This window comes from Trachurus japonicus, chromosome 24 (assembly GCF_045865225.1).
Source record: "Trachurus japonicus isolate A0001 chromosome 24, Traja_1.0".
Taxonomy (NCBI): Eukaryota; Metazoa; Chordata; class Actinopteri; order Carangiformes; family Carangidae; genus Trachurus; species Trachurus japonicus.
This window is the reverse complement of record NC_140930.1, coordinates 4,271,812-4,298,698: the sequence shown is the minus strand read 5'-3', so window position 1 is coordinate 4,298,698 and position 26,887 is coordinate 4,271,812. Positions and strand designations below refer to the sequence as shown.

Here is a 26,887-nt window from a genome sequence, read left to right as displayed (position 1 = left end):
GTGTTTTATTTTGAAATTTACCAGATGCACTACTGGTGCATTTGACTTCCTGTGTGTAGGGCCGAGCTGATTGATGTGGTTTGATGAGACGTGATCCGTGCAAAAAAATAAACCTGTGGCCTATTTCTTATTAGAGGAGAAGAGCCTGGTCCGAATTTTGTCTACATTCTGGTTCCAGTCTTCTAGCGGATGCGGAAATCACCAAATTCACCAAAGTAAAAGTGTTCACCAACATAAAATAGACATTAACTTGTAATAAAATAAAAGCAAATGGTTAACTTAATGGCTCGGGGACTTTCTTGTAAATTATATTCCTTAAATTAAAAGGTTTCACCGCATTTTATTAGCTTGGTGCTTTTATTTTGACGGAAAGGCCTGCCTCTCTCTCACCCTGGATCCGGCTGCTCACCAAAACAGCGAGTCAACGGACCCAGACTTACTAGTTCCAGATAAACGGCTTTTTTCCGACCAGTTGATGGACTGAAAAAAAAATGTGTATATAACGATGACTTTAACAGGTGTATTATTATTGTGTGATGGGTGGGATGAGTCAAGTAACAATGCATTTTATTGTCAGTAACGATAACGGTGTTGTAACGGGGGAAACAGTAACTTTTTTGATGACTGTTACTGAAAAAAGTAACGCCGTTTATTTATATAACGCTGTTATTCCCAGTGCTGGTCAGAACGGAGCGGAGTGAACAGAGTTGATGGAAGCTGTGTTAGAAGTGACGGCTGCTGAGGGACTGACGGCAGGTTGGTGGTGTCGGGGACGTTCCTCCGCTCCCGCTGGTTCAGCCTCTTGTAGAAGAACGAGCTGAAGACGTGGATTCTCTGAGAATCTTCTTTTTTCAATTTCTCTAAAACTAAATATCTGAGAAAACGACAAAAACAGGAAGAAGAAGAGTCAGTTTTCATTCACACACACATAGATGTTTTTTTGGTAACACTTTAGATTAGGGAACACATATTCACCATTAGGTGCTAGGTGCTTATTAACATGCATATAAGTAGCTTACTACTGTAGCTCCTTATTAGTAATTATTAAACACGTATTAACACCTTATTCTACCTCTATTACACCATGAATTAAGATTTTTCCTGATATTAACTCCTAATTATGGCTTATTCATTGTAAATTAATGCATTGTTGTTTCTGAATAATGATGTGAATAACCAGTGGGTTATTTATTGGGGCCTTGTACAGGGGCAGAACAGTAATTCTTCCTTTATCTCTCTGAATTAGTATACTGTAGCATTAATGCATTAATTTACAATGAATAAGCCATAATTAGGAGTTAATATCAGGAAAAATCTTAATTCATGGTGTAATAGAGGTAGAATAAGGTGTTAATACGTGCTTAATTATCACTAATAAGGAGCTAGTAGCTACTTATATGTATATTAATAAGCACCTTGTTAATGGTGAATATGTGTTCCCTAATCTAAAGTGTTACCGTTTTTTTTTTTTTTTTTAACTGTGAGGATAAAAAGTGAGTTTACTGACTTTAAATAAAAGTCTATGATGACGTCGTTGAGGAACTCTCCATCGTTAAGGCAGTGCAGGTCTTCGTTAGTGACGGATATGCCACCTTTGGCTGGAGGAGGAGGATACACCATCAGCCTGCAACACACACACACACACACACACACACAACAAACAAAGTGTCAAACACATCTATCAACCGTAACCGTGACGACGAGGACGAGGACTACGGAGTACGGGGCGAGCCCTACTTGAAGATTGGTCCGGAGAAGGTCGGCTGCAGGTCGGTCATGTCCTCGTCCTCGTCCTCGAAGTACGAGCTGGTCTGTTGGCGCGTGGACATCCGCGTGCGCACGGGCATCGCGACGGGCGTTACCGGGGTAACCTGCGTGACCTGAGCGACCTTGCCCCCGACCGGCGACGACAGGGGGGTCCTGGGAGGAGTTTGTGGCGGCTTCGCCTGCAGAGAAACAAGAGAGAAAAACAGAGAGAATAACCATCAGTCATTTTTGATTTTTCTAGAAATTTCCTCAAATATTTTTGGTTGAAAAATAATCTGAACCTCATTAACGACAGAATTTAAAATGATTAATTCAAATAAAAATTCAGCCTCCGTCTCCATAATAAACCTCCTGCTCTAACTGTGATGTCTGGGGTTTTGTTTTCCCTGAACCTCGTCTCCTCAGGCGCTGGTTTCATCCTCCTCCACCCGCCCAGTTTAGGATTAAAAACATCCACTTCTAATATAATTTTATAAATTATTATTATTATTATTAGGACAAGCTGCACCTGTTTTATTACAGCTGTTTAATGTGATTTATGCATAAGATAAAATGTGTTTGGCTAGGAGTTTGATAAGTTCTTTTACTTCTTCCTACTCCTTTTTGAACATGTTGTCCTTTTGTTTCTTTGCGTTTTGGTGTTGTAGATGTTTTATTTAATATATACTTTTTCTTTTATACTTCATAAAACTTTTTTTTTTTTTAAGGGTTAGGGTTAGAGATTTTGTTTAAGTTTTGTTTCATGCATGTTCCAAAAGCAAGTGAAGGGTCTCAGCACACCTGAAGATGCAGGTGCGTAGGAGGAGGGCATAACCCAAAATACAGAGTTCAGAAAAAGCTCCTGCACACGGTCTCACTCTCAATTCATTTACCGTATTAAAGCAACGTTTCGGTCAAAACTATGACCTTCATCAGGCATATCTGATCTGATGAAGGTCATAGTTTTGACCGAAACGTTGCTTTAATAAATTAAGTGAAGAGAAGTGAAGGAACCTGACAGACTCAACTCAGGGGGAAAACTGATCTTAAGATATTTAAAGGGATAGTTCACCCAAAATTCAAATTTCACTCATTATCTACTCACCCGACTGAGGGCTGAGGGCTGGGAGAAGTTTCAGAGTCCTCCGTGCCTTCTCTGAGTTACGAGGGTGGTTCGCGCAGCAGTATTTGTGACCGGCAGAACAATTTCTCATGTTGGGGCTTCAATACAAGACGGACATTACAGACGAGCAGCATGGAGGTATTTGGATGTTTTTTGGTGTGTCTTTTTGAACGAGGAAAAGTGAGCTCCGTTCTCAACCGTTATATGGACATGCACTGCTACGCCGAGACCCCCTGTAACTCAGAGAAGCCACGGAGGACTCTGAAACTTCTCCCAGCCCTTAGTCCACATGAGGGGGAGGAGATAATGAGTAATTAAAGAGAGAAAGACACGCACATCGTAGGCCCAATTGGGATGGGTGCTGGATCAACGAGGAGTAAAATGCAAAAAGAGGAAAAAATCCGCACACCATGAGCTCCCTTCAGAAAAATTTAATAGCGTGACGTTTCGAGCAAAACAATGCTCTTTTTCAAACTGCTGTATACTGAGAATACTGAGTATACAGCAGTTTGAAAAAGAGCATTGTTTTGCTCGAAACGTCACGCTATTAAATTTTTCTGAAGGGAGCTCATGGTGTGCGGATTTTTTCCTCTTTTTGAGGAGATAATGAGTGAAATTTGAATTTTGGGTGAACTATCCCTTTAAGATGTCTCCAGGAGCTCTAGTCCTGGTCCTGGTTCTGGACCTCCACCCACCTTGTCCTGCTTCTGCTTGGTGGCCTTGTTGTAGTTGACCAGACGGATGTTCGCCTCCTCGAAGGGAAGCTTCACCGGGAAGTTGATGAGCTCGTTGTTCCGGCCGATCTCTCCCAGGATGTCTTCAAGGATCATCTGCTCCTTCATGGCCAGACCGTTCTCAAAGATCAGCACGATGTACTTCTCATCCGACTCTGGAGGAGGAAGAGGGGGAGGAGGAGGAAGAAAAAGATGAGGAGGAGGAAGAAGAAAAAGAAGAAGGAGAAGAGGAGGAGGAGGAGGAAAAAGGAGGAAGTAGAGGAAGAAGAAGAGACACAGGGTTCAGTTTAATCATCAGAAGTTCAGACATTTTCTTCTGGGAGTTTTTAACTTTTTTATTAATCAGTGAATTTTAAGTCAACAGTTAGAGCAGGTGCTTCCTGTTTACTTCCTGTTTACTTCCTGTTTACCATGACGGCGCCTGACGACGACTCAGTTCATTTCACCTCTAAACAAATGAAGCAGCTTTTTATCTCTGGAAACTTCAACAACTTCCTCCTTCTATATAGTTTTATATATTTATACGAGTCAGAGCTGATGTTGTTTTTATTTGTATTTTTCTACGAAAATTAAAAAAAACTTTGATTTAAAAAAACGGCAAAAATACAAAATATTTAACCTTGAAACCGAGTTATTTCAGTCCCTTGCCTATTTTGAATTTAATTATGTCGCTATGACCCCAAACATTTGAGTAAATCTGGTTTTATATTCTCTCTCATTTTGTTCAGTTTAAGTGAAACAAGCTTTTTATAATTGACCTTTCGCAAAAGCCCCGCCCCCCTTAGTTACCGTTAGGGTTAGGGTTCTCGATGCCGCCCGAGTGTCAACCGTGTTTTTATATTGAGCGTCTTGAGGCATCAGAGTCTCAGAGGCATATGAGCGCTATATTTATGAATATTAATAATCACTAAACATTCTGACACCACGACAAAATTGCGTGGTCACAATGTAAACATAATGATGATCAAAATACGGCTTTTATCGATTCATAAATTGCATCATGTGGCGCATCTGCAAGAGAATACGGGTAACATGACGTGGTGTTTGTGTCGCGGACCGAGACCAGAGCTTCTTCTTTTCTTTTTTTCTCCCCACCGAGAGGATTCAATCTATGGAAGTACGCTACAGTAGGCTACAGTGTTTCCTCATACGTACAGCTCCTTCTATTTATTTAAATTGTCGCAATACACCGCTGCATGTGTTCCGTTCATTCATCTCCTCATAGCGCTGTTTGTTATTGGCATTCACACACACAGAGCTAGAGAGAGAGAGAAGCGCACATGCTGCAGCAGTGCGTGGTGAAAGTGAAAGTTGTAAGGTCCGTTTTTATGAATTAAACAAAGCAACACCAGTGTGTTGTTGTTGTTGTATTTGTTGTTGTTGTTGTTGTGTACTACTCACGGTCCCCGGTGCAGTCGTACCACTGTCCTCCCTTCTCCTCCGTCATGTTGAGCTGCGTGCGGAGTCGCCCGCACTCCTCCTGCGTCGTCTGGAAGAACAGGACGGGAAGTTTCCTGACGTTGCACCACTCGCAGCTGATGAGCTCCGACGCCCGGAGACAAACCTTCTCCACGGTGTCCTGCTCCGCACCTGACGCACACAACACACACACACACACACAACACACACATGTTAAATATTGTTAAAAAAAAAGAGATAAACTAAATTTAAAATTTTATTTTGTGTCGTGCTGCAGAATAAATACAAAATGCTGTGTAATTCTTAAAAGAAAAGCCCAATTATTAAGGCTACACTTTTTTTTTTTTACTGTATTTACTGTTGCATATTAGTCATAATTAAATTATCATAATAAAAAAAATATGATTAATTTTTTTCTTATTTCTTATACTGAATTCATCAGATGTGGAAAAAGTTTTAACAGAGAATTTAAATGTTTTTTTTTCTTCTTATTTCTTGTTTAGCAGTTACACATTTCATTTTTCTGCTGTTAAATTTCACATTTACTTAATTATTTGTTCACATATTTATTTATTCATATTCACTAAATATCTAAAATAATCTTTATATTCTCTTACCTTCGGATATATATACCCTTGAAAGTTCCTCTAAAAAAGATTTGCAATAATTTTCTTATAATGCAATTAACTGATAATAATTTAAATACCGGTATAATAAAAATATAATATTTAAAGGGACAACGAGGAGTTTTGGAAAAGCCCAGCATTTCCACCACCACTATTAATAACAAAATAACCATAGAGACAAAACGATATTTTTATCGAAAATGGGCCCATTAACAAGTGGTAACGTAGATTCATCCACATTAACGTGAGACTTTTTTATAACCAAATAGAAACTCCTCGTTGTCCCTTTAAATATTAGTATTTATTTATTCAAATTCACCAAACACATAAAAATAATCTTTATATCCTCTTATCCAAAGGTTAGTTAATAGTAAATTAGTTACATTACTTACATTAAGGCTACACATTTTTTTCTGTAAAAGCTTACAACACCAAATCTGTGCTTTTATTTTGTAGGAGCAGTCCCCGTGCTGCTGGGATGTCGGTGTTTGTGCAGCTTCTCTACACACTGATAATCTCTGCTGACCGGCGCCAACAGGAAACTGCACAGCTGCAGCTTTCTCAAACAGCAGCAGCAGCAGCGATGGCAGCTGATGTGTGATCCAGCTTGGCCGCTCGGCATGCTGGGGGATTTTATGTACCGAGTTCATTACTGGTGGTTCGTACCTTCGGTTTCCAGCTGGATGCTGTCGATGGAAAACTGAGGAGAGAGAGAGCAGAAGAAAACAAAACAACTTATTTATGTTTCCATCTGTTTTGATTCTGGATGAAAGTCTAATTTGAGTGTTAGTCGACAAACCAGTTATTTTGTTTTAATTAATCTAAGAACAAAAAAACCCCAAAACTCACAACACAAATTTGTAATAATCATTAGAAACACATTTGTCGGTTCTGTGTCGGTGCATCAGCAGATCTAAAAACTTGTTTGTCGGGTTAATTCAGCCTTTTTTCTTTTTTTTTCTACCACTGTTCACAGATTATTAAAAACTTAAACATTGGTTTCACAATAAAAGCCCTCTGGCCGCTCAGATAACATAATCCCCTCCTCTTCCCTGTAGGGCTTTAATTGTGAAAAAAACCCAGCAGAGCAGAAAGTCTCAGGCTGTGAACTGGCACATACTGTGGTTTATGTATTTACTGTTGCATATTTGTCATAAATTATCTTTTTTTTTTTTTTAATGCTGAATTTAACCAGATGTGGAAACAGTTTTAACAGAGAATTGAATGTCTGTTTTTTGTTTTTTCTTGTCTAGCAGTTACATGTTTCAATTTTCTACTGTTAATTTCACATTTTCTTAAATATTATTTGTTGTATTTACATATTTATTTATTCATTCATATTCACTAAATACCAAAATAATCTTTATATTCTCTTATCTTCTGATATATACCCTTGAAATGATGCAATTAACTGAAAATAATTTAAATATAATAAAAATATAATATTTAAATATTTGTATTTATAAATTCAAATTCACCAAACACAAAAAATAATCTTTATATCCTCTTATCTCCTGATTTTAAGGTTAGCTAATAGTAAATTAGTTACATTACTGACAAAAAAGGAGAGTAAACTTGTTTGTACAATTATTATACATGAATAAACATTTGAAATAAATAACGTGTGTAGAGTAAAATATGAAAACAAATGAATATTGATCTTACTTTTCCATACAGTTTAAAACAATTCCTGAGAGAGTCCCCTTTACATATCGTTATGTAATCATTTTATTAATCATTTAAAGATTTATAGAAGAATTTAATGTATAATTCATAATTTCCTCTCAAGATTTGCAATAATCTCTTTATAATGCAATTAATTTACCCTCTATTCTATATAGAAGATCATTTATTAAACACCTCATTATTTAACATATAATATTAAAACAGTTGTAGGTCACTGTGTCACTGTAACAAGCAGCTGGTTTTTCAAAATAAGAGTCCCTGGTTACTCACGACGACGGGCTTGGTGACCATCCTGCGTAGAGTTCCTACTCTTACGCTGCGACACTCCAGGATGATGCTGTCACACTTGTTGGACAAGAACTTGGGTTTCTTCGCCCGCGGTGAAAACTGATCGGAGGGTTGATTCCCATACTACAAAATAAAACAAAGAGAGGAGGTAAAAAATTCAGCTTTAGGTAATTTAAAGGACAATTCCAGGCGAATTCAACTCGGGGCTGTATTTTCCTATCATTTTAGTTCTAAAAGAATGAATCTGAAGATTTTCAGTTTAATTGCTCCTGTTTTGCGGTAGGTGTGTCTGTCCGCGCATCGCCACGGCAGCAATGAATGGGAGTGGATGTAAGTTCCGCTGTTTAGGCTGTTTCCAGCCCTCAAAGCCGCAATTTTTTTCCACAGACAGCGTCAGATGGCGACTCAAACATGCACCCAGAAGTTTATTAACTTCAAGCAAGCCGACATGTTTGTAAAACTAGATCTAATTCAAAGTCTCCCGGAGTCTCGCGCGAGACCCAGTTGCCGTGCGCGGTGTGTTCAGGTGCAGTGGGAAAAGCTACCGTTGTGTCATAAACACAGGAATATCAACTCTTTACTTGCTTCAAGTAAAAAAAACTTCTCGGCGCATGTTTGAGTAGCCACCTGACGCTGTCTGTGGAAAAAAATTTACACTTCAAGCAAGTCAAGAGTTGATATTCCTGTGTTTATGACACAAGCGGTAGCTCCTACTGCACCTGAACACACCAGCACTGCAACTTCGGGCTCGCGCGAGACTCCGGGAGACTTTGAATTAGATCTAGTTTTACAAACATGTCGGCTTGCTTGAAGTAAATAAACTTCTCGGTGCATGTTTGAGTCGCCATCTGACGCTGTCTGTGGAAAAAAATTGCGGCTTTGAGGGATGGAAACAGCCTAAACAGCGGAACTTACATCCACTCCCATTCATTGCTGCCGTGGCGACGCGGGGACAGACACAACAACCGCAAAACAGGAGCGATTAAACTGAAAATCTTCAGATTCATTCTTTTAGACCTAACGTTTTTAGTTTTATTTTGACGAGGGTTCGATTCCGCACCTGATCCTTCATCCGGGCTCTCCGCGGTATCGTGATCTTCATGTTGACGTCCTCGAAGAACTCGGTGCTCACGTCCGGGTCGGGGTCTCCGGCGCCCTTCACCGCCGCCTCCACGCGGCCACCGGAGGGCGCCGGAGAGGAGTGGGCGGAGTCGGCGGGCCGAGGGGAGACGCTGTCCAGCCGGTTCACGCTGCCCGTGCTGGCGTTGTCGGCCTCCTCCTCGTCATCGCTGGACAGGACGACTGGAGGAGGAAGAGGAGGGGGGGGGTCAAAGGTCAGAGCTGAGGGGGCGGAGTCATGTCACTGATGATGTCATTCTCCTGGTTCTTTGGGGTTTAATCCAGCCGCCCACTTCCTGTACCGTGTCCCCGGACTGGTCCCTCACTTTGTTGTGACTGGTCCCTCACTTCATTAGTTGTGTCTCAATTCAGGAGCTGCAGCCTTCGGAGGACCCAGCCTACGCGGTCTCCGGAGGCTCCTCCGGGGGCCGCGTCAACGGTCGGTAAATGGGACGGTCTAGCCTTCAGAGCATTACCTGATCCGAACGTAAACAACGGCCTAACGTAAACAACAGCCAGACGTTAAACATTTAAAAGTGGCGCTTGCAACGGCTCTACCGCTCCTCCGCCCCTCACTTTTTTTTTCATTCATCATTAATATATTAATAAACAAACCATTGAACAGCAGCCGGGGGGGTAGGCTATTAGGCTTCAGGCTATTAAGTGAATAGAGAATAAAGAGCACAAGTAATGTGTTTTCATAGCTTTCTTATTAAAAGTTGTCACACTCAGATGCTTTGCCTCCGCTCCTCACCTGTGCAGCCAGAGCAGAGCTCAGCTCAGCGGGCGACCCAGAGCCGGGTTACCGTGGCTACAGCCAGAGCTGCTCCCGTTCGATAGCTAACCTGTAGCTAACGGGCTGGGTTGCTAATAACAACAACGGTGAGCAAAGCATCTTGGGATATGGGAGGCCGCGAAGGATGGTAGCGGTGCATTCTCCGAATGCAGGGGAAAGGAGGACGCTGTAGGCTGCATTTGGAGGAGCCTTCAAATTTGGACGAATTGGGACAGCCTTCGTAGTAGTAGTAGTAGTAGTAGTAGTAGTAAACCGTAATTTTACCAGGCAAGAATTGCTAAGAATACATTCTAGAATACATTCATTCCTGCAGCGCTGTGACGTAATCGGCCTTCAAATGCACCCTCCGAAGGATGCAGCCCCTGAATTGAGACACAGCTATTGTGTCTCCGCCTGGTCCCTCACTTTATTGTTTCGAGTCCCTCACTTTGTTGTGTCCCCCACAGAAACGCTCCTGAGGACTTCCTGTTTACTCACTGGGGTCGTTGAGTTCGTGCTGCGCCGCCGTCCTCCGTCCTTTGGGGGCGTTCCGGGCGCTGCAGCAGCTCGACGTTCCGGCCAGCAGCGGCGCTCGGCCGTTGTGGAGCGGCAGCAGCGTTCCCCTGGCGCCGGTGATGCGTACGGGCAGCGTGTCCCCGCGCGCCGGCGCCCTCATGGTCGTCACCGGCTTGTAGAAGTTCTGCTGCAGGCTGTTTGGTCCCGGGGCGGAGGAGGGGGGCTGGGGTCGGATGGGGGGCCGCGGCGTCGGGGACGACAGCGCCGCCTGCTGGCAGGGCAGCAGCGCCGCGCCCGCGCCGCAGCTCTGACACTTGGCGCCGTCCTCACTCGGCTTGTTGCACTTGACGCACACCGACTGGTACAAGGTCGGCCGCGCAGGCTGCAGGAGGAAACACACGTCTGTGTTAGAGATGTTACGATTACTCGTTTTCACAATTAATCGTGGTATTAAACGCCACAATTAATTAAATCATAAAGTTTCCTAAATACCGTTACTTTCCCAAAAAGATGATGTTGGAATGCAGGGGTGCAAACTCATCAGGGGTAAAAAAGGTGACAAGATACCGACCCCCTAGAGGGGTCCAGGGGCATGCTCCCCCGGGAAATTAAAAAAAAAAACCCAACTTTAAAGGTGAATTTACAGTCAATTTTAGCATGAGACTAGGGTCCAGATTTACTCAGGTTTGCACAGCTTTTGCTCCTGTTAAACCTGCACAATCTGTCTCTGTTTGGTTTTGAAACATGTGAAGACAGAGTGATTGGTTCATTGTGAAACATTTATTTATTGATGTAAATGTGTTTTCTGTACGTAGGCTATGCCCCGAGGCAGTGCTACTCTTTCTGTCCAATAACACACATGAAGCTTAAAGGGACAACGAGGAGTTTTGGAAAAGCGAAGTGTTTTCACACTACATTTATGAGCCTCCGCACCGTGAAATTCTTTGACCGGCGCAAGACAGACTCATGTTTTCATTCATCAAGAATTAAAGTCAGAGGTTGGAAGACGATCACATACCGTCGTAGTTCCCACCATAAACGGCGATTTGGCGGCGTTATTCTCATGACTCGCCACGAAACCGAAAGTAAAGAAACGCTGGTCGGCTCGACCAGCATTTCCACCACCACTAATAATAACAAAATAACCATAGAGACAAAACGATATATTTATCGAAATGGGCCCATTAACAAGTGTGGGTAGCGTAGATTCATCCACATTAACGTGAGACTTTTTTATAACCAAATAGAAACTCCTCGTTGTCCCTTTAATTAATCGTAAAGATTCCTAAATACCGTTACTTTCCCAAAAAGATGATGTTGGAATGTTATCGGCAGATGTGTGACAAAATAAAGGTAAATGCACAGATACTGGTCCATTTAACTAAAGTACAGGGGTGCAAACTCATCAGGGGTAAAAAAGGTGACAAGATACCGACCCCCTAGGGGGGTCCGGGGGCATGCTCCCCCGGGGAATTTTTTTTTAAAAACCAACTTTAAAGGTGAATTTACAGTCAATTTTAGCATGAGACTAGGGTCCAGATTTACTCAAGTTTGCACAGCTTTTGATCCTGTTAAACCTGCCCAATCTGTCTCTGTTTGGTTTTAAAATATGTGAAGGGGGTCTTCAGCCTTTGCAGGTTTAGCATGAGCAAAAGCTGTGCAAAACTTAGAGAATCTGTCCCTCGATGTCCATCAGATGAACCTTGCAAACCTTGCCTTCAAACTAAATACAATTTAATACAGACTGATTGGTTCATTGTGAAACATTTATTTATTGATGTAAATGTGTTTTCTGTACGTAGGCTATACTCCGAGGCAGCGCTGCTCTTTCTGTCAAATAACACACATGAAGCTTAAAAATGCCATAGGCTACATAAAACATATTAAGCGGCAATATGTATTTAAAAGATGTTCAAGTAAACGGTTCGGTTCACGGTTTTGTGGTCATGGTTTTCGGTTCGGTTTGGTATACTTTGATCGTTGGGAAAATCAATCATGTCTTGTATATTCAGGTTAAAACTGAAAGAATGAGGCAGTCTGACATCTGATCAATCATTGTGACAGTCTGAGGTTAAAAGTAGATGAGATTCTGGCTGCAAGAGAGGAGACATAGTTCCAACATGTTTTAATTTATTGGGCAAAGAAAGTTATCTAACAAATGCTAAGAACAATTAGATATTCACTGAAATATATAACCTATATTTATTAATTGTGGTTCTTACAAAAAATATCTTATAAAATATAAAAGCTAAAATGTCTCTTAAAGCTCTGCCCCTTTAATTAGTGCATACTAAATAATTTAACTTTAGCCTACTACTTTTACAACCACATTATTTACCAGCAACATAAAGTGAAACAGAGGCAGAGGTCCTGCCACAGTCAGTCAACCTCCTCCTCCTCCTGCTGCTGCTGCTGCTGCTGCTGCTGCTGCTGCTGCTGCTGCACAGGTCGCACTGGAGCTAGTCTCGCTCGCCAGACCCTCCTCCAGAGAGGGAGACACTGGAGCTAATAAATGCTAAACGCGCTAATCGCTAATTGGCCGCGATCGCGATCATCACACATAAGCGGTCCCATACAGCACCTATACAACGCTGCTGGAGCATCTTCTAGCTCCGACTCTTTCACTCGCCATGCTCAAAAGGTCGCGTTAGTTAGTCTGTATTAAAAGTGAAGCTTCAGGTGTGTATTGCTGACACAAGAGGAGCGCTGCCACCACTCGTTGTCATCCAGATAAGGTGCATGCGCCTTAAAGAGACAGGTGCATCGGCTCGCCTCGCCACATACCCCCCCCCCCCCCTCAATTTTTTTTTTTATTGCGGATTTACACGAATCACACAAATGACCAATTTGGGATCCAAAACGGCGAATTTCGCCGAAAGGTGACAAGTTTGCACCCCTGAAAGTAACATAGAATTGGTGGGAATTTAAATGTTAGCGTGTCATTTCTAATTAAAAAACCCCAAAACAAAACAAAAAATGATTAAAATAAACGTAAACATTTGGTATAGATGACAATTTATGACCTGAATATTTCAAACACTTCCCCTGGGGGATTAATAAATGGTCATATATTAATAGATACTTGAAATATTTTGTGTAAATGATGAGTAATGTAATTATATTTTGACTATATTTGATTTTACACATTCTTAGTGTTAATGCATAATAATCGTGATAGTCGTAATACCGTGATTATTTCTCTGACAATAATCGGACCAAGAAAATGTATAATCGTGACATCCCTAGTCTGTATCAATGGCAACATGTAACCGCCAACTAAAAACCAAAACGATGAGGCTCAAAGAGGCTAAAGCAGCGACAAACTCATAGTAGGCGCCATCTTTGGTCCTAAGTTAGTGAATAAAGGTGTCGTGTACAGTAGCTCCTGCAGGGAATTCTGGGTAATGAAGTCCTCACCTCTGCTGCTTTGGCCTGTGAAGGAAAACTACAGCAGCCGTCCAACGGTTTCCTCTTCTGCTGCACGCGACGCTTGATGTTCAGGGTGTCGTCGTCTTCTGGAAAATAAAAACCAGACAAGCTGACTGAAATATTCAAGAGTTTTTCTATTCAAATCACTTCAGTAGCTTTTTTTTTTTGCAAAACTTCATTTAAATTTTAACAAATCTTGAAGAAACAAATATCACGACTGCGACAGAAGTGAAACCAAACCAGTGTCTGATGTGTAACATGGTTCAGTGCTCAGGATCTCCACAGCTGCTTTAACTGCATTTACATCTAATTTAACAAACGACTTTATTTTATCTTCATGCTGAAGCAGAAAACTGCAGAAAATTATGAGATTTAAAGGTTAAATCAGTGAAAATTAAACATCTTTCTGGTTTAAACCTTAGTTCTGTTTTTTTTTTGGCGGGACAGAGAAGTACAGAGCTGTAGAACGGTTTTATTTTGGCGGGACAGAGAAGTACAGAGCTGTAGAACGGTTTTATTTTGGCGGGACAGAGAAGTACAGAGCTGTAGAACAGTTTTATTTTGGCGGGACAGGGAAGTACAGAGCTGTAGAACAGAGTCTGGTCAGAGTGAAGGTCAAACATCTGGATGCACAGCTGGATGAGCACAGCGTGAATGAAACAGGTGCATCGTTTTCCTGCAGCTGCTGAAGCTTTTGATCCAGTTTTTGATCTGATATTGATTTAGTTAAGTTTCTGTCTGAGCTGAAGTTTTAACATTTTTATATCTGGAATAAAAAATAAAAGACAGAAACAGGAAGTGAAGCGTCAGAGTTTCAGTTACTGATTCTTCCCACCTCATCCCATTTCCTCCCCCACCACCTCCCTCCTCCCATCTCTTCCTATTCCTCCTTTCCCCACTCCTCTTCCTCTCCCATCTCCTCTTCCTCCTCTCTCCTCTTCCTCCTTTCCCCACCTCCTCCTCTTCCTCCCATCTCCTCCTCGTCCTCCTTCTCACACCTCCTCCTCCTCTCCCACTTTTTCCTCATCTCCTCCTCTTCCTCCTCTCTTTTCTTCCTCCTACCACCTCTTCTTCCTTTCCCCACCACTTCCTCCTCCTCTCTCTTCCCCTCCTCCCATCTCCTCTTCCTCCTTTCCCCACCACTTCCTCCTCCTCTCTCTTCCCCTCCTCCCATCTCATCTTCCTCCTCCCATCTCCTTCTCTTCCTCCTCCTCCTCTTCCTCCTTTCCCCACCACTTCCTCCTCCTCTCTCTTCCCCTCCTCCCATCTCCTCCTCTTCCTCCTCCCCTCATCCGATCTCCCCCTCTTCCTCCTTCTCCCACCTCATCCCATCTCCTCCTTTCCCCACCTCCTCTTCCCTCCTCCTCCTTCCTCCACCCCCCATTTCCTCCTCTTCTTCCTTTCCCCACCTCCTCTTCCTCCTCCCATCTCATCCTCCTCTTCCCCTCCTCCTCTCTCTTCCCCACACCCCCATCTCCTCCTCTTCCTCCTTTCCCCACCTCCTCCTCCTCCTTCTCCCACCTCATCCCATCGCCTCCTCTTCCTCCTCCTCTCCTCCCCATCTCCTCTTCCCCCCCATCTCCTCCTCTCTCCTCTCTCCTCCCCCACCTCCTCCTCTTCCTCCTTCCCCCACCTCCTCCTACTCTCTCTTACCCTCCTCCCATCTTCTCCTCTTCCTCCTCCCCCCACCCCTCTCTCCTCCTCCTCAGCTCAGCTCTGCAGACGCTACTGGTCATCACACACACACACGCTGCAGCAGGAGGAACACGGTGTACCACCACCACCAGCAGCACCTCCTCCTCTCCTCCTCCTCCTCCTCTGAGTGGTTTTACATAAACCACCAAGTTGAGGTTCGTGGTGCGTTCACTGTACCTGGGACTCCTGGGCAGGTGAGGACGATGCTGTCCACTTCCACAGCCGGCTGCGAGGTGGAGAAGTCGCTTCTGCAGGAGGAGGAGAGAAGGAGAAACAGGTCGATCAGGTGACGGCTTCACATTCCTGTTCACTACTCTGGGATGTTTAAGGACTGTGGGAAATCTGGGGAAATGGATGTTAATAATATAATGCAGAACAGATGGAAACTGAGCCGCTTCGGTCACAGCTGGATCCCGTCTCCCGTCGTCACCCTGACAACAGCTGGAACGGAGACTTCATCTACATTTAGATTTAAATATCGATCGTTTCCAGCTTCTCTCTCCTCCACCGATGCAGCTTCTCTGATTAGAAACCGAATATTTACAGTTCACATTCTCATTCACCTCTGGGAAATTAAAGAAAATGTTGTTTTTTTTGGTGTTTTTACGTCTTTATGAGGCGACTGGTTGGTTTTAACCCTCTATTATCACTATTTTATCATTGAAGGGATAGTTCAACATTTTGGTAAATCGTCCCATTGCCATAACCCCTATAGTCATAGCAGTAGGTTCGTTACCTTTAATTGTCGGTGCAAGCTATTTTTAGAACGGCGGAGCAGAGCCGTGAGCTGCTCAGAGCTACGCTACGGAGGCTAAAGGGATTTCTTGGTTTCAAACTCATCAAACTCATCAAATACACAATCCAACAACTCTAATAACACAACGTTACCAGACAGAGTTGTTTTAGAGGGAAATTCATGCAAAACCGCTGATGCACGTTGCCTTCAGGGACAGTTTTTCATCAACAGTCTCTGTATTTCCCTCTGAATCAACTCTGTGTGGTAACGTTGTGTTATTATCTCATAGTGTGGTGAATGTGCAGGTCACAACTTGTCCACCAGAGCGTTGTGGAGTTGTTGGATTGTGTATTTGATGAGTTTGATGAGGGAAACCAAGAAATCCCATGAGCCTCCGTAGCGTAGCTCTGAGCAGCTCACGGCTCTGCTCCGCCGTTCTAAAAATAGCTTGCACCGACAATTAAAGGCAACGAACCTACTGCTATGTATGACTATAGGGATTATGGCAATGGGCCAATTTGCCAAAATGTTGAACTATCCCTTTAAATAATCAAATAAATTCTTAGTTAAGGCACAAAAAAATATATATAAAAATGTACAAAACCATGAAACATATTCCTGCTATAGATCCCTGTGAAAACGACAACAAAAAACCTCTGGAACATCTGTTCAGTTCACAGGTAACGAGTCCAAACGTGTCCCAACCTCAGGGACTCGACTCTACAGAGCGACTGTTTACAACAAAACCGTGAATTTATCTTTAATCTGGAATAAATCAACATTAATAATCAGTTTTTTTTTACATTCCTGTGTCACTGTGCAGCGTTTTACACTGAGGAATGATGATGATCCAGTTTGTTCTGGAGGCTCCGGGACAAAAAACCAGAAGCTGCCTGAACTTGTTTCTTCATTTAGAAATAATGTAAAGTAGTCGACTTCTTATTCTCCCTCTTCGTTATTCATTCTGTTCATTTTCCATCTGTTCAACCAGAATCACATCAGGAACTCGTCGCCAAGAAACTCAACAACTCTCAACTGTCAAATTAAAAGTCCTGCAGCTCTCACCACACACCAGCCGTGGTGCTTTTACTTTGAAGGAGCACAGTGACCATGAGCTGAATAAAGTGATCCAGGAACAACACAGGTTTTTCAGTTTCCAGGGGGAAACTAAACAGCGACGGACCAGGAGTTGTTGTATTTGTTTATGTTTTGGTAGATTTGCATGTGTTTTTTCTTGAAGCTGCAGAGCTTTGAGCCTTCAGGGTCATTATTTCATCTGAATCAAACCTTTATTTATGTCTACAACAAACAAATTATGTAACCATTTAATTTTCCAGGCCGCTAATTACGTGATAATATCAAGAAATAGCCTAGAAATAACAAGCAATAGCGTCATAATATCTAGAAATGGCCTAGAAATAACGATTTATTGCATCATAATATCTAGAAATAACAATTTATTGCATCATAATATCTAGAAATAACAATTTATTGCGTCATAATATATAGAAATAGCCCAGAAATATAGTAATGTTGAGAAATATAGACAGGAAACAACAATAGACTGTGTAGAAATAGCCCAGAAATAATTATAATTGACAATTTCAAGGACTCCAAAAATTAAAATCATGTGTAATCTTTGAAAAACATGAGATTACTATGAAACTGACCATTATTTCTGGGCCATTTCTTGATATTATCAAATAATGTGCAGCCTGTAAATTAAAGGGTCATCACAAATTACAACTTTATTTAAATACTGACTATGACATGAGAATTAAACCTGTAATAATGAACTAACAGCTATGTGTATGAGTGTTTCTGTTATGTTTGGCTAATTTGTACTTTTACAATTAACAATAGTAGCTTCGAGATGATGCATATTATGATTTGGTGTTATTTAGATACAATTAAATTGACTTTCTGTCACATATGGACACAGTTTGTGCTTAAAAGAACCACATCGACCCATTCATTCAACACCTTGAACTCACTCAGCTGACAAAGGAAACTAAACGCTGATGGAGAATCTCAGAGATTCAAATAAAACTTGAAGTTAAATGGAAACATGGAGGAAGAGGAGGAAGAAGAGGAGGAAGAGGAGGAGGAGGAAGGTGAGATGAGCTCCGTTTCGTCCTCTGAGTCTGTGTCTTACCTTTCCTTCATATCGAGGCAGCTTGAAGGTGAAAACCAGAGAAGGAAGCGTCTCATTAAATCAAAACATCAACACTCATCAGCACTTTTTACTGGTTTACAGCAAACGACTCGACGAAGCAGCTTCAGCTTCACGTTGAAAGAGTTTTTAAGGATAGTTCAACATTTTTTGGCAAATTGGCCCATTGCCATAATCCCTATAGTCATAGCAGTAGTTTCGTTAACTTTAATTGTCGGTGCAAGCTATTTTTAGAACGGCGGAGCAGAGCCGTGAGCTGCTCAGAGCTACGCTACGGAGGCTCATTATGGGATTTCTTGGTTTCCCTCATCAAACTCATCAAATACACAATCCAACAACTCCACAACGCTCTGGTGGACAAGTTGTGACCTGCACATTCACCACGCTATGAGATAATAACACAACGTCACCAGACAGAGTTGTTTTAGAGGGAAATACAGAGACTGATGATGAAAAACTGTCCCCGAAGGCAACGCGCATCAGCGGTTTTGCATGAATCTCCCTCTAAAACAACTCTGTCTGGTAACGTTGTGTTATTATCTCATAGCGTGGTGAATGTGCAGCTCACAACTTGTCCACCAGAGCGTTGTGGAGTTGTTGGATTGTGTATTTGATGAGTTTGATGAGGGAAACCAAGAAATCCCATGAGCCTCCGTAGCGTAGCTCTGAGCAGCTCACGGCTCTGCTCCGCCGTTTTAAAAACAGCTTGCACCGACAATTAAAGGTAACGAACCCACTGCTAAGACTATAGGGATTATGGCAATGGGCCAATTTGCCAAAAGATGTTGAACTATCCCTTTAAGAAACTTTTGTAGCATCAGAAACAAACAAAACACAGAGAAACAGAGTGAAAAAAAAAAGTTAAATGATATTAATTCCTCTTCCAAACAGAGTTCATTCACAAAACTCTCCCTCTCTTGTTATACTCATCTGATTTCTACGGTGGCCCTGAAGGCTCAACTCAACTCACTGCAGCTGAAGAATGGAAACACAACTTCTGAAGTCTGCACATCTGTATGTAAACAGCTGCTTCTTCTCCTTCTTCTGCCTGTTGGTGAACTCACTAACCGAATCCATGGCAACGGAGCGTTTCCTGTTTACACCCCCTCCTCCCTCGGTTATGTAGGTCCAAAAAAATTAGAGCATGATAATCCTCTAAACAGAATTAAGACGCCGGCGAGGAAACTGAAAATAACGTCTAGTTTTTGTTGATATGTTTGTTTCCTGGAGACGAGAGAAACCAGGAGACACTGGTGGTTTCACAGTAGTGGCGTTTTCTTACCTTTGGACTAGTTTCCAGTCAGTTTTTAAAGGTTTTACTCTCAAGAATAAAACTTAAAGCTCTTAAAGGTCCCATATTGTTATTAACCTATTGATCTTTAAGGTAGATGTTTGTGTTAAAGCTCCATACAGTATAAAGGTAGATGTTTGTGTTAAAGCTCCATACAGTATAAAGGTAGATGTCCATGTGTAGTGTGATTATAAAGCAGCTCTAGGTTCTATATTAATACTGTGAAAGTATCAAAGCCTCAGTCCACAGAGAAATGCACACAGCCTGTATTCAGAAACTGAGCCTTAAAACCAGCCGTCAGGACTTCCTGTCACTTTGTGATGTCACAACAAAGCCCCGCCCCCTCACCACCTGGACAACACCATCCATCCAACAACAAGTTGCAGGATTTTTAGTTTCTCTGAGTGTTTTATTCTGAAATCTGCTCTGTTTTTTTTTATATAGGATCACTCAGAAAACAGTCAGCCAATCAGAAGAGAGACTCAGAGCCTCCTCCTCTCTTCTGATTGGCTGACACCGACCTGTTGTTACTAGAGCTCCAGAGAGAAGCTGAGAGAGAGAGGAGATGGAAAACTACATTCAGAGTTGTTGTTTTTTTTAAAGATATTCTTCCCTTCAAAATAAAAGACAGAGGAAGAAGGATAATATCGAAAAGAAAAGAAAAGAAAACGCTAAAATATGAAATACACTGGAGTTTTTTTTACCTTTGGACTGGTTTCCTTATTGCGGAGGGCATCTGTGCGTGCTGGAAGTGGCGCCCTTGTAAAAGGATTCCCTGCGACGGCGCCGGGCTGATGATGAAATAGTTGGTTCTGTTGGGGGGGGCGGGCGACGCTGCTACTGTGAGGGGGGCCTCGCTGCAGGAGGAAGAGGAGGAGGAAGGGTTAAACACAACTCAGGACTGATGGGAAATAAACACGTTCACTACTAATGAAGAAATCCTCATAAAAGAGTCTTTAATCATCTCTGTTTGACTTAGAGATACTTTACTGATCCCAAAGGAAATTCAAGTATCCAATAGTGTAATTATAGTAATATAATATAAAATAATATAATATAATATAATATAATATAATATAATATAATATAATGGTTGGGCAAAATAAAACAGAGATTTAACCCTCCTGTTGTCCTCCTGGGCCAAGGAAGGAAGGACGAAGGGAAAGAAGGAAGGAAGGAAGGAAGGAAGGAAGGAAGGAAGGAAGGAAGGAAGGAAGGAAGGAAGGAAGGAAGGAAGGAAGGAAGGAAGGAAGGAAGGACAAAGGGAAAGATGGGAGGAAAGAAGGAAGGAAAAAATGAAGGAAAGATAGATGGAGGGAGGGAACAGATTGGGTCAAAAAGGAAGGAAGAAATAAGGACAAAGGGAAGGAAGGAAGGAAGGAAGGAAGGAAGGAAGGAAGGAAGGAAGGAAGGAAGGAAGGAAGGAAGGAAGGAAGGGAAAGGATTGTGGAAAGAAGGAAGGGAAAAGGAAATAAAGAAAGATGGAGGGAGGGAGGGAACAGATTCAAAGAAGGAAGCAGAAGGATGGATGAAGGGAAAGAAGGGAGGAAGGAAGGATGGAAAGAAGGAAGGGAAGAAAGATGGAGGGAGGTAGCCTAATAGATTGGTTCAAGGAAGGAAAGGGAAAAGGATTGTGGAAAGAAGGAAGAGAGAAAGGAGGGAAAGAGGGAAGGATGGAGGAAGGGAACAGATTGGGTCAATTTGACCCAGAAGGACGACAGGAATATACACTATATACATCTATATAAATGATGTACATCGATATGTTATGAGATAAAATACTTCAATTAGAATAAGCAGAAGAAACTGTGCTACATTAGATATGCATAAGGTATAAATGCATGTTTTATATAGTATATGTGCATAAGAGGTTTAAGCTCAGGGAGCCTGGATGAGACAGAAACGAGTGAGCGAGTGACGGTCGTTGGTTGGTTTCGTCTCTAAAGGTCGACTTCCGTCTCAAAATGTCAAGTTTATTCTCGACATTTAAATCGAGAAATGCAAATAAAAATAAAATCCTCCTCCACTGACTCCAGTCAACTTTATAGTCAAAGTGCAGGATGAAAATCCCTTTGACTCTTTTCTAAATCCCAATATTTGTCTGCCCTGAGTTTTGTCTCTCAGGCTTAAACTTTGACACAGCCTGAAAGTAGATGTGGAGGCAAAACTCTGCACATCGTCAGGTTTTTAAAACATAAAATTAACATGTTTTTAAAAAAGAATCAAGTGAACTTCAGTCAAACTTAAACTGCTGTTTATAGTGAAAAAACTAATCAAATATGTCCCTACAGTCATTATTCTAGAGCCTGCAGCTTCTCTTCCTGGGTCCCATTAGACAAAATATACAATATGTCTGATTGATTGTGTATTGTAAATGTGTTATTATGTGTAATACTGTAAATTAAATTACAATTAAAGTTAAGATTCAAATTGTAAACGACCCCAGGAAGATATTATGCATGTAAATAGAGCATTGTTACATGTTACCATGAATTAATAGTTAAAATCAATCTTAAATATCAGATCTCCATTATTGAAAACTGTATTTATTTAACATTTACTCTGTATTTAATATAACGGACTATTATTAATTTGGGAAAACTTCTATTATAAACTTATACTGAATATAAATGCAATAAATAACTGTGAACACATTAACCTGACTTGACTTCATGAGCCTGTTGATGATAATAATAATAATAATAATAATAATAATAATAATAATAATAATAATAATAATAATAATAATAGAGTAGATTGATTATGGTTCTTTTATGTGGTGAAACCTGTTTTGGCCTCAGGTGGAAAAAAATAAAATAAAAGTATAAATATGAATGTGTGAACCAACCAGTCCCATTGATGTTTATCTCTATGTGAACTCTGTACCTACCTGAGCTTTTTGGGTCCCAGCTTGTTCAGAGGCCTCATGTGATTGTTTGGCCGGTTCTCGTACGTCCTCAGGGGCTCGGAGGAGGCGAAGTGTCTGAGGGCCGGAGCCTGGAGAAACGACACGGGCGTTAATAACACAAGAAGGAGAAGAAAAAGAAGAAACATTAACACCATAATTAAATAATTCACTGCTGCTCCTCAAAACTAGATGTTTACAGTCGATCAGACACTTTAAATCCAGTCAGTTTTTAAAGGTTTTACTCTCAAAGACGAAAAGTTAAAGCTCTTAAAGGTCCCATATTGTTATTAACCTATTGATCTTTGATTATAAAGCAGCTCTAGGTTCTATATTAATACTGTGAAAGTATCAAAGCCTCAGTCCTCAGAGAAACGCACACAGCCTGTATTCAGAAAACTGAGCCTTAAAACCAGCCGTCAGGACTTCCTGTCACTTTGTGATGTCACAACTAAGCCCCGCCCCCCTCAACACCTGGACCCACCACCATCCATCCAACAACAACTTGCAGGATTTGGTTTCTCTGAGTGTTTTATTCTGAAATCTGCTCTATTTTGTATTTATTAGATCAGTCAGAAATCAGTCAGCCAATCAGAAGAGAGGCTCAGAGCTTCCTCCTCTCTTCTGATTGGCTGACACCGACTTGTTGTTACCAGAGCTCCAGAGAGAAGCTGAGAGAGGAGATGGGAAACTACACTGAGATGGTTTTTTAAAGATCTTCTTCCCTTCAAAATAAAAAACAGAGGAAAAAGGAAAATATGGAAAAGAAAAGAAAACTAAACGCTAAAATATGAAATAATAAAATAAAAATTCTTCCCTTCAAAATAAAAGACAGAGGAAGAAGGAAAATGTGGAAAATAAAAGAAAACTAAACAAAATACTAAAATATGAAATAATAAAATAAAGGATGATGATTTCTCCTCTGGGAGACTGAACAACAACAAAAACAGACTTTAAAAACCAACTCCCATGATGCCGCAGCACCTCGGTCCTCTGGGTGCAGCACCAGGCGCCAACCGTCTGCTGCAATGCATGCTGGGAGCCACCACCACCACCACACCAGGAGGGGGATTTTACCTTTTTCTCCTCGGGGGAGGTGGGCTGCTGCCGGTCCATGTCCTCCATGCTCACCACACCCGCACTGACAGGAGGAGAAACACACAATCACACAGTTAAAGTTAAAATTAATCTGATTTTATCATTTACACAATTATTATTGATTTATTATTGATCCATCCGGAGTCAACAAGCCTGATTTTATCAATTAAACTTAAGTTTCTGGATTAAATAAGCTTACATTTAGGTCAAACTGTCTCACAGCATCTACAGTGACACTCAGGCTGGAGGAGTTATTGGACAGTTTGTAGATATTTCACAAACTTCATTATTGATCACTGTCTTTTTCATCAGCAGAACCAATCAGCAGCAAAACATCAAATGATCAATGAAAAAAATACAATCAAATTACAAGTTACTGCTCCTGTATCGAACTTTCAAACTCTTTTATCCGTCGCTATTCACAATCTGTACAGGACGATGACATCATTACGCAGCGAGCTCTGATTGGCCGGTGATCAAAGGGATCAAATTAATAACAAGATCTGGATCTAAACCGATTAATCAAAAACTGTTCTATAAGTTAATTGAGGATTTGTTTATTTTTTCCTTCCTGTAAATCGACATCTTTGGGTTTTTGGACGTTTAGGTTTTACATTTTTAAACTATTTTCTCAGTTTTTTTTCTCAAATAACTATAAATGGAATTAGAGCTGCAACAATTAATCGATTAATTGAACAATAATCGATATTAAATTAATATTATTAAGTATTTTGATAATCTAATGATCAGTTTGAGTCGTTTTTTTAAGAAAAAAAAAGTCAAAATTCTCTGATTCCAGCTTTTTAAATGTGAATATTTCTGGTTTCTTTGTTCCTTTTTATGACAATAAACTGAGTCTCTCTTTGGTTTGTGGACAAAACAAGACATTTGAGGACGTCGTCTGGTGGTTTGAGAAACATTGATTGACATTTTTCAACATTTTTTAACATTTTATTGACCAAACAACTAATCGATTAATGGTTTAAATAACCGACAGATTAATCGATAATGAAAATAATCGTTAGTTGCAGCTCTACATGGTATTTCTGTGCAGATTTAACAGTTTTTCCTGATCCCTGTCCTCCATGACGTCGCTCCAGCTCCAGTTTGTACGACAGAAACAGAACTAGAGCTGAGGATTTACATGCACACGGTGTTTTAAAACGTAGCTGAGCTCAGATCAGTTCTGCTGCTGCTGCACTAACATCATCATCATCATCAGAGACAGGAATAGCCTGCTCATCAGCAGAGGTGTCACTGGGGTCTTTCTCCTGTGTGAGGAGGAGGAGGAGGAGAAGGAGGAGGAGTGATGCAGTGCAGCGCTGGTGGTGTTGGGTGTGTATAAAAATATAAAAATATAAGAATAAATAGATAAATAAATAAAAAAGAGGAGAGGAGATGAGAGCAGGAGGAGAGAAGTTGCTTACTCATGTCTCCGTCCCTCTTCACCGTCACCAGAGAGAGAAAAGCCCCAGTTGTGCTTGAACCCTCCATCTCTCCTGGTCTCTGTTCTGTCCAGGGCTGCAGGTCCAACACACACACACACACACACACACACACACACACACACACACACACACACACACACACACACACACACACACACACACACACACACACACACACACACACACACACACACACACACACACACACACACACACACACACACACACACACACACACACACACACACACACACACACACACACACACACACACACACAGAGAGACACACACACACACCTGGTTACTTCAACTATACATATTAGAGTCATTAATCAACAGTGTTGGGCAGTAATGTGCATTGCCATAATCCCTATAGTCATAGCAGTAGGTTTGTTACCTTTAATTGTCGGTGCAAGCTGTTTTTAGAACGGCGGAGCAGAGCCGTGAGCTGCTCAGAGCTACGCTACGGAGGCTCATTATGGGATTTCTTGGTTTCCCTCATCAAACTCATCAAATACACAATCCAACAACTCCACAACAAAACGCTCTGGTGGACAAGTTGTGAGCTGCACATTCACCACGCTATGAGATAATAACAGAACGTTACCAGACAGAGTTGTTTTAGAGGGAAATACAGAGACTGCTTGATGAAAAACTGTCCCTGAAAGCAACGCGCATCAGTGGTTTTGCATCAATTTCCCTCTAAAACAACTCTGTCTTTTCCAGAAACTCAAATAAACTCATGTCAATTTAAGGTGAATAGGTTTAAATTGTTGTCCCCAAATGTGTGTGTGGTAAAAGAAAAACGAGGACGTGGACCGACCGACCGAAGTTTGTGTTGTTTTTATTGTTTTCATACATAATTTCTACATTTGTAGTTTATATTCTCTTGATTTGAAATATAAACATGTTGTTATGAGGTTATTTCCATGTATATCTAATCAATATGTCAGATTTAACCACTTTGTGTGGCGTCCGTCCACGGGGCTGCTGGGTAATTGAGACCAAAGCCTTAAAGGTTTTTGCCTCTTCTCTTTGCTTTTGTATTTATTCCTCTCCAGAGTCGTTGGAAGTTGAAGCTGAAGTGTTGATTAAAGCCTGACGGTGCGTTCAAGTGCAGCTCTGTTAATAATAGGCTAATAATAATAATAACTCCCTTCGTGTGTTGCTGTGCAATAAAAGAGTCAATTATCTCAACATTGTTTTTTCTTTTCTTTCTTTCTCTCAGTCAGCGCTGAGGAATAATCATCTCAATCGTTTCAATGTGCGGATAAGTGGCGTCTCAACGAGCCAATCAAACGGCAGCAACGAAGCCAACGTCCATCAAACCTGGTGGAGAGGAAGTCCCGGCCCCCTCAAAGTGTGAAATAAATTAAACTAAACTCAGTACACATTTGAAATTTCCAAATTCCATACTTTTTCAGTAAATAGACGTGCATAATATAAAAAAAATAGGGCTGTCAAACGATTAATTTTTTTAATCGCGATTAATCGCATTTTTTCCATAGTTAACTCGCGATTAATCTCTATTAAAAATATTATATATGGCGCTTTGGACTTTCAACACTCCAAAGTGTTATAATCTCTTGACAAACAACTTTTAGACCAGACCTAGTAGGCCTACCTAATCATAACACATGATGCATGAAACTCACACAGAATTGAAACGAATTGCATCCAGTGGAAATTGCCCTTTACTTTGCTACGTCTCTGCCTGGCCATGTGCATTTGTTGACAACAGAGCGGTCAAAAAATCAATACATCGCCACGTGCATTTGTTGACAACCGATGCCGTCAAAAAAATCAATACATGGCCATGTGCATTTGTTGACAACAAAGCCGTCAAAAAATCAATGGATGGAGCTGTGGATATATGTTAGACTGTGTATATTTGTGTAGCAACCAACTTGAAGGTGGCTTACCGCCACCTACTGGACTGGAGGTCCCACACTCCAGTCCTCCAGTCCAGCAGACAGAGGACAAAATGGGCCGCGATTAACCGCGATTAAAAAAATTAATCGCGTTAATTTTTTAAATTAATCTCATCGCGATTAACGCGTTAACTCTGACAGCCCTAAA

General features: G+C 41.3%; 1 protein-coding gene across 4 annotated transcripts in view; it reads right to left on the bottom strand.

Moving 5' to 3' along the window:
* The window catches only part of senp6a (SUMO specific peptidase 6a), a 42,565-nt gene that overhangs the window by 9,867 nt on the left and 5,811 nt on the right, over positions 1-26,887 (bottom strand). The window contains exons 2-17 of one of the 4 annotated variants that reach the window (XM_085770504.1): positions 24,787-24,880; positions 23,339-23,402; positions 22,247-22,353; positions 20,061-20,213; positions 18,048-18,068; positions 15,334-15,404; positions 13,450-13,547; positions 10,015-10,414; positions 8,683-8,924; positions 7,605-7,745; positions 6,315-6,348; positions 5,005-5,193; positions 3,565-3,758; positions 1,738-1,946; positions 1,508-1,624; positions 752-874 (exon numbers count right to left, since the gene is read on the bottom strand). In XM_085770504.1, coding sequence (XP_085626630.1) covers positions 752-874; positions 1,508-1,624; positions 1,738-1,946; positions 3,565-3,758; positions 5,005-5,193; positions 6,315-6,348; positions 7,605-7,745; positions 8,683-8,924; positions 10,015-10,414; positions 13,450-13,547; positions 15,334-15,404; positions 18,048-18,068; positions 20,061-20,213; positions 22,247-22,353; positions 23,339-23,402; positions 24,787-24,880 — 2,257 coding nt within the window. The remainder of the gene's footprint in view (positions 1-751; positions 875-1,507; positions 1,625-1,737; positions 1,947-3,564; positions 3,759-5,004; positions 5,194-6,314; positions 6,349-7,604; positions 7,746-8,682; positions 8,925-10,014; positions 10,415-13,449; positions 13,548-15,333; positions 15,405-18,047; positions 18,069-20,060; positions 20,214-22,246; positions 22,354-23,338; positions 23,403-24,786; positions 24,881-26,887) is intronic. The other 3 variants (XM_085770505.1, XM_085770506.1, XM_085770507.1) reach the window with 3 other exon arrangements.